This window comes from Thunnus albacares, chromosome 1, assembly GCF_914725855.1.
Source record: "Thunnus albacares chromosome 1, fThuAlb1.1, whole genome shotgun sequence".
NCBI lineage: Eukaryota > Metazoa > Chordata > Actinopteri > Scombriformes > Scombridae > Thunnus > Thunnus albacares.
This window is the reverse complement of record NC_058106.1, coordinates 20615301-20631111: the sequence shown is the minus strand read 5'-3', so window position 1 is coordinate 20631111 and position 15811 is coordinate 20615301. Positions and strand designations below refer to the sequence as shown.

The following is a 15811-nucleotide window of genomic DNA, read 5'->3' as shown; positions in this document are numbered from 1 at the left end:
TCGAAAACTATTGTAATTGAATTGTAATAAGAACATCAGTGATAGCCTGAATTTTCCTCTAGCCTCATCATCAGGGAAAAGTTCAAAGATAAACATTATACCAGCGAAACATCACCATGGTAGCTTTGTCACTGAGAGCAAGTTAGCCTGTTGACGTTAGCATTTAGCTCAAAGCACCACTGTGCCTAAGTACAGCTTCACAGAGCCACTAGCATGGCTTAGTGTTGTTTATATTTGCAGATTTCAACTTTTTTTTTTTTAACAAGCAAAGCCTTACATCAGTTGAACATACGATTGGACAGGAAAACAATGTCTGGAAGACAATATCTTGGATACTTTAAAGAGACAATATCTGAACTTAGTTGGACTAAAATTCTTACAACCCCCTTGGATAGCCAAGAAATCCAGTTATCGCCCCAGAAAGTGTTTTTTTAATTATTTTTTATCCCTTTTGCCAATGATAAGAATCAGGTGGTAAAATTTACAGATCACAGTTTTAATGGATGTGATGTTATTGCACATTCCACCATGTAATGTTTTGGGAGACATTGTGGTGACGATTTCTCAGTTTTGCTGTGCATATTATCACATTTTTGTATCACAGAATATCACCCCATGATATATTGTTGCACCCCTAATCATGTTGTTTTTTGAAAATCTACAAAAAGTGTGAACAAACAAATAATTTCAACAAACTTTATTTCATAATAAGGTACACTGAAAGGTGTAAAAGAAAAACTGTTGATTCAGATGGATAGTACTTAAGAAAATCAAGTTAGGAAACTGCCTTAGAAAAAGCAGCTTAAAATCAGCAAACAAAAAAACAACACACAAAAAGATTAATATGTTACTTCCTGACAGGCTGCCACTCAGGACAGAAGCATCAAAGTGTATCACAGGGAAATACAAGTGCCAAAATATAAACCACTTCACTGCAAAAACTGAAGATTCAGTGAAACAAACACCTTCAGCTTTGCCAACATGCGTACAGTGATTATTCCAGGTCAAAAGTAGGCCACATACAGGGTTTGAAATGAATCGGCATGATGCGCTGCTGGTTCAGACCAGAAAACTTCTGAATTTAGGTGATTGTCACTTTGCCTAACAAGTGTCTTGTGTATTCAACAGCCTTTGTGCTGCTGTAAAATGTCGTTCAGTGCACTGCAATATAATCTCATGATTAATGTATTTAAAAAACGCCTGTTCAACTGACAACAATAATAATCACATTCACATTAACATAGGTCTAAATGCATCCCAGTGTCTGACAACATTCATCCATGCTGATATGTTTTACAATTTATATTTTTTTAAATCATATCTTGTGGTCGTGGTATTAGTGAATCCAATGTGTGCTCACATGATACAAACAGTATGAATCTCAAAGTACAATTAATAAAGGAAAAGACCAGTATTGTTTCTTTGAAATACTGTCTTGTTGGTATGTTGGCAGTGTTTCTCTCCCTGTAGATGTTTTATTAAATATTTTCTCTTAGCTCCAAAGAGTTTTTAATGTAAACAATTACAGTCAGTGTTTGCATATGGCTCCTTGTAAAGTACGTATTGACTCAGACACAACTCATCAAGGAATTTGCAAAGGTTTTTTGCCTAAAAACAAAATTACAGTTTCTTTGCACAAAGCAGATATTTAAGTATCTTATGATGTTATGGCTTTTTATAACATTACACAAGTTTGTGTATCGCATCAGGTGGATTTGAAACAGCAGAAAAATGATGGAGATGAGTAGAAAAGTAAGCAACACCAGTATAATCCTTTAAGGCTGGATTTTCTAAAAAAACAAAAACAAACAACTATCACAACTACAGCTCTGAAAGCAAGATAAAGCCATCAATCGCACAAGTGCCTTTACACACATGCAAAGAATGAAGTGAAAGAGAATAAGGAGGTCACTCCACAAAACACATACATTACTGTATCACATGAGCTAAAAATAATATAAATTACTACATTTCCACCTTTGGTCAAAGTTTATCAGCTGTTTCCTTAGTGCTAAATATATTTAATGCCCCTGTTTGTTTGTTAGGTAGATTGTCGTAAAAAAAAAAAAAAATGCTGTACAGAAACTTGGCAAATATTTCTAATGAGAAGAGGTTATCCCAGTTTAATATACTACATGGCTATAATGCAGAAGAAACTCTCCATGCAAGGTTATGATATAATGGAGATAAAAGAAAAACCTGATGTATAAAAAGAATATATTTTATAAGAAGGTTTAATTTTTTGGTATATGAAAGAGTCCCTGCCAGATTAAACCTGAAAACTATTAATAGACCAGACTTTCAATAAAAAAGACTTAAAAGACATCATAAAACATTCATGCATATTTTACAAATGACTATGAAATTGCGTAGCCAGATGCATGCCTTGTTGTAATCACAACATGTACATTTTCAAAATAGTGACTCTGAATACCTGTTGTATATAATATTTAATGTATATAACTGCTTTGTTAAGATGAATACTTTTGCCTTCTGAGATTGTGAATGAATCAGCCACCGAGGCTTTGTTGTTATGTTTAGCAGCCCTTGCTCTTCATTTTAACTCATCGTTATCATTTCATATTTGTCCTGGACGTTGTTTTCCTCTTGTTTTTCAGGCTCGGGGTGGTGCAACTCAATGAAGAGAAAGTAAACACCAGCTCCAACTGCTCCGCCCACCATGGGTCCCGCCACTGGGATCCACCACCAGCATCCCCCAGCTCTGTGGTTAGGACACACACATAAGTAATCATCAGAAAATATAAATTAACAACAATATATTTGCTATTATTTACATAGCATTCTACCTGAATGCCTTTGCCTTAAAGGGTAACGTCACAAATTTTACATATTTAAGTCAATTTACTAGTCATAGGCAGTGTTTATTATTTCTAAAAAAAATAGTTGTATAATGTCTTCTGTTGCTCTGTCATGTGTGTCGCAGAAAAGCTTCATATCCTCACATCTGAGAAGCTGAAACCAGCAATTCTTTGACATTTTTGCTTTAAAAAATGACTGAAATGATTATTCTATTATCAGAATAGTTGCCAATTAATTTTCTGTTGATCAACTAATCGATTAATCGACTAATTGTTGCCACTCTATAATGGAAATGGACGGTAGAGTTGGGAAAGATTCCCATGTTTACAACTTGCAAGTGTTCACATCATCAGATAATCAAGACGGTTATGACTGGTTGTGAGTTGTTCGTGTGAGGGTTTAAAATACTGTGTACCATGTAAACTGTGATGTTTGAGTCCGTCTGGGACATTTGTTGCATGTCATCCCCTTCTCTCTGTCCCCATATTTCCTGTCTGCCTCTGTACTAATACTGTGCATTGACAATGTCACACTTAATCCTTTAAATTTATATTTAATTACATTAAACGGCAGACTTTGGCTCTCATGGGACATCCATGTTTGTTTGGTTTTCAAACACACTTCTTATTATTTAGCGCCAAGTCAGATATATCAAAACTCTAAAAAATATCCAGTTCACCTGTTGCAGTATCATGCATGTTATATGTTGATGTGAACGCTATTTACATGTCATAAACTGGCAATTACGATAACTCAAATGTGAACGCAGCACAGTGAAAGACCCTATTGAATTACACTATAGGAAGTGTAGGATCCAGCGTCTTTGGAGCTTGACCTACAGTATAATAGGGATTAAATGTCAGGACTCGTCATCTGGACCTCTGCTGCTTGGATTTTGTCCCTTCTGTCTCCCAAGTCCCTCAATTTTATGAAACTGTAATACAACTCTCTACAATTAAATAATATACACTCCCTCTGTAATCTGTGTGTATGTTTATGTTAGTATTGCCCTACCTGGGGCGAGTATAGGCAATTATCCCAGATTACAGTAAAGTCTTAAGGAGCTCTGTGTGTCTATGTGTCCTCATTCTCACTTTGGCTGACCTCAGACAGACTCTGTTGCTGAGTTGAAGGGAGATTAAAGCCATACTGGTCAATGTGGCTGATCGGAGCCTTTACTGCAGGTGAAAGGGCTTCAGTTAACAGAGGTGATGCACAGGCCGGAAAGTAAACAAGTGTCTGAGTGGGCTATCTTTCTCTCCTATAGGCATTCAGGAAGTAGACTATAGGGGGGAGGCGGCTGGATTATAGACTTTAATCTATGGCCGCAGCTAAGATGATAAGGCCAGGAGACGGACACCCAGTGGGTCACATTGACGCCATGTGAACATTGTGCAGAGCCAAGTGCTGTCCTTCACACTCAACAGTGAAATGGGATGTCATGTAGAGAAATCCTCAGCCTGACCTGAGTGTTTTTTTTTATGTCAGATTATGTCAGATTTAGCACATACTTTAAACATCATATGGACCCAATAGTACCAAGGGCTTATATGTGCATTAAAGCAATCTTGCTTTATATGTATAAAGTCATATCAGCCATCTGGTGATAGTTATAACTGTGACATGGGGACAGAGAGCAGCAGAAATTGTATCTGTCCCATAGTAAACCTTTACACTGCCTTCAACCACTTTGTTATTTTATTTTTAAGATTATTATTATTTCCTTTTTAAAAAAAAAAACAAACCCTCAGTTATATAAAACAGCTTCTACTGCTGCTTTTATAACAGCTGCAAATTTATCCAAGCAGTATTCTGTTATTAGCTTGACAGCCACATTTCAGCAGTGACATGCACAGACGCTTTAAGGGCAGGGGTTAGAAAGAAAGGACCAAGGCAGGGCCAATGATAAACAAGGAACACAAGCAGCATGTATGTATCACCAATTAAAATAGATACATTTAACATTTAAGGAAAAGGTTTCGGTTAGCTCAATAAAGGGGGTAAACTATGCCATATAATACAGGTATAGCTCAACCTCACTATTGTTAAAACAAGATCCATGTGGAAGGTATAAGGATCCAACTATATTAAAGTTAAAATATTAGCTAAATATCTTGCAAACAGATTTTTCAGAAGTACTACTGAATATTATTCATCCAGATCAGTGTTGATTCTTACAAGGTAGATCAGTGACAATATTAGACAAATAATTGAAATAATTAAATATTATGGCTTAATGAAAACCTTCTTTGATTTTGAAAAAAGCATTTGATAAACATCTAAACATTTTATAAATGTTCAGACTATTTTAACTTCAGAGTTTCGTTAACTAGTTGGATTTTAAAAAATGCATAGAAATCCAAAGTGTAAAATAATGGCTTTTTTTCTGAAATTATAATTCAGTACAGAGGATCAAAACAAGGATGTCCACTTTCTGCATATCTACTTATTATCGCAATAGAAATTTTAACTCAAAAAGTAAGAAAGAATAAGGTCTGAGAATAAATAGTTTGGAATCAAAAATTTCAACGTATGCAGACAATGTAAATTTTCAAATTTAGCCAAATGTTGCATCTTTTTTTTTTAATTAGTCGAAGAGCTAAATAACTTTTCAGTTATTTCCAGACTGAAACCTAACTATGATAAATGTACTGTGTTATTTGGGTTAATTGGGTCTCTGAAGGATACACATTTTGAGCTCTGTTGTAATCTGCCGTTAAAATGGTCGGATGGCCCAATAGATGTCCTAAGTATACATATCTTCAGAAACATGGAACACATTACAAAAGAAAACTTTGATAGAAATCTACATATAGTTGACAGAAAATTTAAAGTTTGGAGAATGACTAATTTAACTTTACATGGAAAAATGACAGTGATAAATTCTTTAGTAATTCCTCAGTTTATCTACATTCTCATGTCATTACCTTCCTGAGGAAAAGAGCTGTTTAAAAAATATGAACGAAATGTGGTCAGTTTTTTATCGGGTGGTAAACCTGACAAGATTAAAAGAGCTTGTCTATATAATGATTACAAACATGGTGGATTTAAATTCTTAAACCTTAAGGCACTCAACTTTGCATTAAATCCATCCCTTATACCTAAATTTATTTTAATAAAATCTATTTAATCTATTTTAATTTTAAAGCATGACTGTTGTTCTCGACAAGGACAATACTGACTTCATCAGGGGAAGTTTGTGTGAAACGGAAGCAACACTTTGAGAAACTAAAGGTGACCTGGGAGGATCTGGAGGCGCTGAGCCTACATTGGCAGAGTTCATTAGAAAGCTCCTCAGTGGAAAGCTGCCAAGGTTGAATGAGATCTGGTCCTGAAATGCAAACAGCCTTGAATGATTTAGCGTGCAACAGTTGACGTGTCTCTTCAGTATCACAAGGATTTGGGGGACAGAGAATCTGAATGGACACACACTGAGTCACCGACCAACCAACATGTCTTCCTCAGGGCCTGTAAAAGGGGACCAGAGGAAATGTTCCAACTTTCCAGGAAACACACTACTTTACCTCAGTAGGAATTAAAGCTTAAATCAAGAAGACTCTTCTCAGTGATACTCAGAACAGTGGACCAATATTTAAGGCCTGAACAGAAAACTGAGGGGTCATATGCGTCTGCTTATTCAGCCTACATGTGATTTTAGAACATCCTGTAGGTCTATGGTTTACAAAGGCTGCTCTTGTGAGCCATTTAGTTTATACAAAGTAAAGTTAGTACATGTAGGATGACAGCTTTATTTGCTCTCTGGACAAAGTCCAAAGTAAACGTGAGACTGGGGTGCACCTTGTCCCCTCTCCTGTTTGCAGCATGCATATAGTATCTTAAGTGTACAATTCAGTGAAATTAGGGCGCCATCTTTGCTGTGTGGTGTTGTTTATTTAAAAGTGGACTGGCATATCTGGTAACTGTGACACTTCATATATTATACTAAATAAATTATTATCAAAAATTAAGTTAGTTAGGTGAAGTCAACTCAGCAAATATGTGTGTTGTTTATCATGTTGCTATCATGTTGAGAGCTAAGCCAAAATTTATTTATTTATCTAATTTATCTAATTTAAGTTCATCAAATTTATTTTCCTGATCATTTTTGTTCTAACCAACACCTATGCTCATAAACATAAAGTTGCAATCAAGAACATAAAAACACCAGTCAAATGAGGTGATTTGGGTACCTGGTAAGGTTGCCTCCTGGGCATCTTTGAAGACTAATCAGAAAGCCTGGGAGGACTCAGGTTAAAGCAGGACATGCAAGAGAGACAATATCTCCCATCTGGCCTGAGAGCATCTGGAGTTTCCTCAGGACAAGCTCGAGGGCAACACTGAAAAATTATGTCTGTGCTGCTCACTGTGACTGTGAAAAATCCCTGTTACTATCACTCATGAATAAAAGCCAGAGATTCCTTAGTTATTCCACCTTTTCAGGGACAGAAGCAAAAGCCTCAGAATTACAGATGTTAAAGGTACCCTGTAGTGCTTCGTGTAAATAAACAGTTATGTTTTCATTCACTTTGTATGCACTGAGGTCCAACTAACTGTATGCATTTCCTTCCTCATAAAACATCTGCAAAGCCAAATTATATAAATTATATAATAATATTTGGTAACCTACATTGTGTACATCAGGTTTAAAATAGCTTTCCAGCTTTCCTCCCTTTAGCTGGCACATTGCTACATTTATTGCCATATTACTTCCAGTGGTGTAGCATGAAACCATTGGCAGAAATATATATTGAGTCACTCACATGCATGTGCATGTGCCAGTGCATCCTCATGCGTGTGCTAGTGGAGCGTGATACAAATAAAGCATTGCTCTATGGCGCTACTAGTGGTCAAAACTTCAACGGAGCACCTTTAACCAGGGAGGTTAAATCCTTCCTGCTAAAATTTATCACTCAAGTTGTGGTTTTTAAAAGTATTACGTGCTCTTTAGGGACATTTTAACAAGTACATAAAAACATATTTTGTGTACTTCCTTCTCTGATCAAAATAAAAATGTTTTTGAGCGTAAATAAAGTAAAAAGAAATAATAATAACAGGAACAGCTTGATGACTGGAGGGGAATAAAAGGAAGAAAGAGGGAGGAACATACATTTGTGCCATTTCAGTAAAGAAACGCTGAATATTTCATATTCATGTGCGTGGAATCTCTCCTTGTCCTTTTTCAAAATGCAGGAAAGACATGGATGGTCTTTGAAATATTCATTCAGATTGTCAAGAGAGCAGGGATGGAGCTACAAATGCTGCTCTTCATGCGATATCTACTCCTGTATGTCTCAGTCACTGGTGAGTGCGAGAGCAGCAGCAGATATTGGACGTCTATCTCTATCAGGCAGGCGGCTCACAAAAGCCTGCTTCCTCGTTTTCATGAATCCAATGTACCAATGCCTATTATAACCTCTTAAAACTATCTATTTCATATTTGCATTTTTATTAACAGGCACCTTTTGATTTTCTAAGCCAGTAAAATTACCTGAACACATCCATGCCCCACCCGGCCACCGCAGTGAAGAACCGTGGGCCGAGGTCTCGTGCCGGGTTGATTGGATAGCCGCAGTTCAGGCCCATTGACACTCCGATGGCCATGATGATCAGGCCGATGCACAGAGGCTCCATGCCTTTTGGAGCACCGATATTCTTCCTGTCAGTAATGGCCAGGATGCACAGGATCAACGCACCAGTTGCAATCACCTGCAAAACAAAAGCATCAGGAAATCAGCATAACATCAGTTACATTCATAAAATTCAAGACTACACTGATACTGATGTCGCAAAGCTAAAGTGAGAAATCCTAAACAAAAAAAATTAAAAGAACACAAAAGCTAATGCTTTTTGTTGGTGTTGTTTTTGTTGTTGTTACCTCATCTGCTGTGGTGACCTCTGACCTTTGTTTTTGTTTAAGCTTATTATGAGGCTTCCCCTTTCCCCTGGTTTAAGGCTGAATGAAGCAGCTTTGAAATATAGCCACATATGGCTGTATATTAAGGAAACGCACCCTTAAAAATGCACAGTTTTGATCAAAATCAACAACAAATGTCAAAACACAGTTCTCTAGGTAACAACTGACACTATGCTATTAATACTTCTCGTGCTGTAGCTGTTTGTTGAAATATAATCGACAGAGAAACACACAAAATGTGCGTGCAACTGTTTAATCAAAAATATACGTATTGGGCCTTTTATGTCCTGAATGACTTCTCAAATACACAAACTAACATCTCGCCTCATGCACATCCCGGCCAGATGGTAGTTATTCTCAGCATTGGAACAGCATTGTTCATACTTCAGCAAAACAACTCACGTGTTCATTTATGCTTACATTTATACCCATGACTGCACTAAATGCTCGCTCACATGCATCTCTGTATGCTCTAGTAGCTTCCACATACACACAGAATCTCACTGGAAAATGTTTGTTAAAAAAAGAGGAAAAAGTGACTCAAACGTGCCTGACTTTCACATTGTCAGGCAGTTATATAAAGTGTAAAGAGCATTTTCTCCAAGGGTTTTATTTTTTACATGAAATCTTACATAGACTCTGGTATATAATTTTCAGGGGAAACTGTTCACAAATTGCAAGTTAATTTTAAGCCCTACCTGATCAACAAATCCATTTAAGACTGAGAGATGTTTGGCAGGATAAGATGCAAATATGTTGGCTGTGGCATTCACACCAGTAACAGCAAATTCTCCATTGGTGTAGTCCATCAAAGCATCTGTGAAAAAACAAAGAATAGAGATGGACATGCTGCATACATCATCCTCTACATAGTCAGACATGGAGACAGTATACAAATATAGTAAGGAAAACCTTTTCTCAGAAGAGTTATTTCATTTACACCCACCATAATAAAGGCCATAAACAGCACAAGATCCAGCAAAAGCTCCCAGGAACTGTGCCACCACATATACAGGGAACTTCTTCACCGGTAGCTTCCCCAGGATCACCATGGCGAGCGAGACAGCGGGGTTGACGTGGGCTCCTGGTGCAATGCAACAAAAAAGACGAGCAAAATCAAGTAACATTTGCATAAGGTGCACCTAAAAACTTAATATTCAGTAACAGAGTCAAACAACAAACGGAAGAGATAAAAAAGTTCCAACATTTTTATGACCCAAAGAAAAACATATTACCAAAAAAAGATCTCTGGCCAAGCTGAGGAAGTCTCCTGTGTCCTCTTTTACAAGATAAAGATGGTTACTTCAAATGGATTAAAACAAGCTGTTGGTGATTGGCTGTCTGATCATTTTGTGTTCAAACCCGCTGGTGCTCATTCATCTTTAAAACTAAGTAAGTATTCTCAAACAAAGGGCACTGAGTTTCTGTGCCTGTTTTCCTATATCCTACATTGTCTTAAGAGGCGTGTTTGAACACATTCCAGCCAAATGTTACTGGGCTCTGCTGGCAGTGTGGGGTCATTTATTTAACACTCTGGGATCTTAGCTTTGACCTCGCTGTGGTGACACCACTGGGGGTATCAGCCATGCGCCCATTGTTAATCTCCCCATCCTGTTCACAAACACTGACCACGACAACCAGCCAGCCCTGCCTGTCTGAATTGCATCTGACATAATCTGCCTGAATCTGCTTAAGGCACACGTAGACTGCAGGTCATTAGAGTGACCATGATGTGTCACACTTACGGTACTCTGTCATCTAAAATCTGTGACTACAAAGTGAAAACAATTGTGTTTTCTTCTCCTATGGGGCCGCCCTGCCAGGGAAGCCCAGAAAGCCAGGCTTGTCACACCTGACGCCCCTCCTCTCTAGAGACCCATGCCCCAGTAAAGCTCATTAGTCCAATACCTATGATCATCTTCAGAGATGTCGTTGGACAGAAGCTTCCCACTGTGCTGTGGACCCCAGGGCTGAATGGCCCAGTCATGCAGCAAAAGCTCTCCATATATTAACCTCCCTGTCCTCGGGCTTTTCTGCTCTTCCTCTGAAGCTTTACAACTCTTCTCATTAAACATGTAGCACAAGTAACACTAGCATGAGTCAGAATGATAACGACAACCATCCAAACAACAAGATATTGTACCGCTTTCCATTTTCTATCAAACTTAGATTTCTCCTTATTTTAAATCGCACGTCCTTCCGCTGCTTAGTTAGAAATACAAAGTTTGTATTGTATGGACTTTTAAACATTTTATCAAATACCACACCATTTATATGATCTCTTCTTTCCGCTTTTGGTGATGCTTTTTCTGTTTCTTGGAGGAAATGATCATTCAACAGCTAAAGAAAGGCAGCACATTGCAGCCTTAGACATAATGAATCCCTTGATTGCTGGTTAATGGACACTCACCGTTTTGGCTCAGCAATCCCATGAGAAGCACCGTGGCATTTACAAGTATCCCTTTCGATCCCTATCATTGCTGGCACAGCACAGTGGGCTCTTCTTTCTATAATCCGCGAGGAATGTGCCCGATAGGGTCCCATTTGGACATTGGGACATAATATCTCCGGTCTTACTGAAAATCATCCTATAGGAGTGCTTTTTACTATTTCAACCAAGTCCCCATCTTAAATTTTTACCCTTAGTATCAATGTTTGCCTTCTGGACCAGAAAGAAAGGTTACTATGTGGTGAATGTTCTCCATTATGTAACACTGCATCCATAACACAGATCTACACTGGTCCTCATGGGCCATTATTTCATGGCAGATCAGTCAGCTCATGCATTGCATTACATGATCCAGGATGAAATTGCAGCGTGATATTTGTCTTTTCTTGTAAATGTTTGATATTTTTAAGATGAAGATAACAGTGACATGGAGTAACCTGGATGAGAGAGCTGTTGTGCTGCTTTGCAACGCAGAGAGAGAGAAAAAAACATCCACGGCCAAAGATCGCATCTCCTCTACAGACAAACACTGTGTGGCGACCTTTGTTATCAGCTAGTGTTGGTAGTTTTCTGTAGGCTGGAAAATCAACTATATATTTTTTCTTGTAACTCTTTGATTAAAAACCCCAGAGAGATGAGATAATGTCTTAATTCCTGAGAAAACATCTTGACACTGAGTTGAGAAGTGGATGATTTAATATTGTAATGAATGAAAGCTGTGTATGTATCCTTATGAAGTACGGGCTGCTTTTACCTGACACTCCCCCTGCCATGTAGACGGCCATCATGACTCCCAGAGTGAAACCAATGTGGATAGTCAAGGGCTCCCCGAGAGCCCCTTTACTCAGCACTGTCTGGGCCACTGAACCACATCCAAAGAGCTGGGACACAGACAAGAACAAAAACACAAAGGGTGGAGGTAGAAAGACTCATTGTTTTTAATTATTCCAATTACACCCACCATTAACACTAGCCCTCTTGTCCACCAACAGCCTCTGACTGCCATGGACAATTTGTCCGAGTTGGAGCTCAGAAAAATAATTAAAACCCCCCACTTATTAGATAAAAGGAAGAAGTAATTCAGACCCCAAAAAAAGTGTTGAGAGGAGAGCAGTCATCCAAAAATAAAAAGGGCTGCATCACTCCACTGATGTGACATCACAGTCACTAAATTGGACTCAAGGAGGTGACAGGTGGAGGTGAGGACAGCCCAGACTAGAAATAACAACTGGAAAGCAGGAAACTCTTTTTTAAAAATGACAAGGAAACACAGAAAACAATATGATATTAAATACATCATATGATATAATTAATCCAATACCATGTTTGTATTTGTAATGATTCATGTTATGTGCTGCAGTACACTTTTGGAGGATGTGTGAGTCACATCTTGTTATGATTTCTGCAAGCTCTCTGTCAGGAGCAAATTAAAGATGAGACATCAAAGAGAAAGTCTGTCATTTTCAGAATATGCTATCTGTTAATAGAGACATATGAGAGACAGCAGTCAGAGTCTCAAGAGACCCAGTTTGGCACCTAATTAGCATACTGGTTCAAAGCTTTAAAGCGGCTGTTTAAACTGGATGACAGGTGCAGAGGGAGGTACTCACTATTAGGACAAATATCCCCAGAAATTCCGCCAGGAACTCCTTAAAGATGTCCCGCCTCAGGGCAAATTTCTCCTTCATTTTTCTCTTGCTCTCATTTTCCATTTTTTTTTCTGCGTCTCCTTGATGTCTTCCTCCGACAGAACAAACAGCTAACAACAACTATGAGTGAGTCTCTGTGTAATTGTCGGTGCAGGTTGCCGCCTCCCACTCGGTGCTCGGACCGTGCAGCCCTGCAGGCTGACAGCCACGTTAAGCTTCTGCATCTATTTCCCTTCGTAACCACAAGGGGTCCGCTTTTTATTACAATTATTGGGCATTCTGCACTTTCATCCAGACCCAATAATGAAGACATTTATTTGAAGTTTGAATTATTTGAAAATTATTTATGTCGTAAATCAGAGAAACACATATTACACACAGGGGAAGGGTAGTTCTATTGTAGGTATTTATGAAGATTTTAGAAAATCACTTCTGCACAATAAAATAGCATATTTTTAAGTAGTCTGAATGGTAAAAACAACCACAAAAACACATTAATGCAACTCAAAAAAGACTGGAACAGATTTTCGTTTGGGAAAAGTTTTGAATTTAAAAGCAATAAATAGGAAAAATGTTCTCACTTAGGATTTATAAAAGTCCTGAATGTTGTTTCCCATCATTACCAAAAAAAGACATCATGTTTGTATTATCATCCACTTTACTGTTACTTCCATAATCAAAATATAGTTCAGTTTATCCGCGTAATTCTGTGAGGCAGCAATGATTTTGATTCATGAGCCACAGTAACAGCTACATGCAGAGAGAAACTGAAATTTCATTTAGAGGTTCAAGACATAATTTCGGTTGATGTAGAAGATGTAAAAATGTTGTAAACACTTTTAGGCTCAGTGGAAATTAAACCAGAAACCACATATGTTTAATATTCTGAACAGATAACTCCATGTGTACATTACTCAGTTTGATCAATCACAGATGATTTTGCCATCTATAGTGTTTCCATTTAGTAAATATAACTCCCAATTCAGGCTATAATTTTACTTTTTAGGTTTAGCTGATTTAAAATTACGTAGACTCGTCTCATTTAAAAATATTTCCAATCAAAACACACTTTTAAAATCCTCTAGAAAACTGATCAACTCGGTCTGTTTAATACGTGCAGCAATTATAAAAAGAATTACTCTACAAATAACTACAAATGTACCTTTATGATAATGCACGTTTGTGTGTGGTTAAATTATGAGGGTTAATTGGACCCAATTTTCCATCTCTACAAGTAATTTATATTTAGGTTACAAAACGAAACCTTTGTGTAAAAATCCTTGTGTAAAATATGACAGAAAACAACTAGTCTATATTTTTAAATAAACAACTGTTTCAAACGTTGTTGTTGATAAAGGAACTACAAAAAATATAGCAAAATCACACAAAACTGTATGCAACCATTAGTTATCTCGTTCTTTCTCATTATAGTTTTCAAAAGTCGTATTGGAGAAACTTCCCAGAGCCTCTTGCATTTTGAGGAGAATCTCATTTTTTAAATAGTTTGTAAACTTTATTTCACTCACCTTTCCTCATGCAGCAGCTGTCAGACTTCAACTCATTTCATATTCCCATTTTTCTTCTCGTTTCATGCTACCTTTACCACATTTTTCATCTTATTAACCCGCTCTTGGTAAATATTAAGACCTGCTGAAATAGCTGTGACCCTGCAAAGTCCGAGGCTCAGTTCATCCAACAGAGGGAGCTCCATGAATACATTTGAGCTGCCGGCTGAAGTTACTCACACCGGTTATCTTCCGTTCACTGTGCTTTGTGAGAAGGTGAGGCGACAGGCCGAGGATGAGATGTTTTGAATGCATTAATCAATGTCACCGTTTCAGGCACGTCCTCTTTGATGTGAAACAGACACTTTCAGAGTGTCGCCCATGCTGTGAAAAAAGGCTGATGTGCTGATGGAGAAAAAGCATCCTCCAGGGATTTGCAAATTGTGGGCCTACATCTGTCTCCGCACTCCTTTGTCCTGTCAAGAGGCTCAGATTATGAAATCTAAAAAATTTAAATGCAAGTAGAGAAGGTTTGAGTGGTACATGAATGAGTTTGAGCTTGTATTAAAACTTTATTTCACATTCTCTTTTGAACCACTTAAATTTCTGACAATCAACATCCTCTATCACTCATAAACTCCTCGGATTAACCTTTAACTGTTTGCTGGCTCTTACCTGATTGTGAGAGTTGTTTTCTGGACGTGTTAATACATGCGTGGATTTACTTTAATTCCTTTAGTTTCCTGAGACAATCTCGCTCACGGCTAATTGGTGGATGTTTATTGGGAAGTTTTAAAAGGAGGCGCTGGAAGGAATTATCACCTGCAGGACAAATATCTGCCAACAGCACCCCAGCAAGTAGCAGCGATCACCGCAGTCCGCATTTACATAACATCTTAGACCCTGGGGAGGCTGTGTGTTAGGCAAATAAGACTCCATGGTGATAGTGAGCTGAGGAAAGTCGTTTTACACCTTCATGTCACTTAGGAAATAGTTCAACCGTGATGGTGTCAGAATGTGCGCTTACTGGATACTGTGCGTAAAAAGTAAATATGGAGTTCAATTTGTGGACAGACTGTTTCCAAGGTCAAGAACTTTTATACCAACATTAACGACAAGACCCCAAAGTGAAAATAAGAATGGAACATTGAACATCTACAGTTGCAGGCCCAAGACAACTTAATTTGGTGAGGGAGGTCATGAGATAAGCTACTAAATGGACCTTGTGCTGAGATTGTTTTGTAAAGATGCAGGTTACATTAAATTATCTCAAAGCATTTCTGGAACATTAGTCTGTTTCACAAAGACAAACATTTTTTTAACAAAACAACTAAGGCTATCATATGTAGCCTAATTTAAAACATAAACACAGAAAAGGAAAGCCATATGCATGAACATATTGAATTATTATCATTATTGAGTTCAGATATCTGTGACTAACATATTATCCTTTCTAAACTCTTTTGGTAATCTG

The 15811-nt window shown here is 37.8% G+C and overlaps 1 protein-coding gene across 2 annotated transcripts; it reads right to left on the bottom strand.

The window, feature by feature from the left end:
* Positions 1 to 682: 682 nt before the first annotated feature.
* aqp9b (aquaporin 9b) lies at positions 683 to 14813 on the bottom strand. 2 transcript variants are annotated; one of them, XM_044348859.1, is made up of 6 exons: positions 14359 to 14813; positions 11938 to 12064; positions 9681 to 9818; positions 9433 to 9551; positions 8309 to 8526; positions 683 to 2722 (listed from the first exon to the last, which is right to left on the bottom strand). In XM_044348859.1, exons 2-6 carry the CDS (start codon positions 11969 to 11971, stop codon positions 2560 to 2562), a joined length of 672 nt encoding a protein of 223 aa, XP_044204794.1. In that variant the 5' UTR covers positions 11972 to 12064; positions 14359 to 14813; the 3' UTR covers positions 683 to 2559. The 2 variants fall into 2 exon arrangements, with proteins under 2 accessions (XP_044204794.1, XP_044204786.1); XM_044348851.1 differs by lacking the exon at positions 14359 to 14813 and adding an exon at positions 12794 to 13031.
* Between the last annotated feature and the right edge of the window lie 998 nt (positions 14814 to 15811).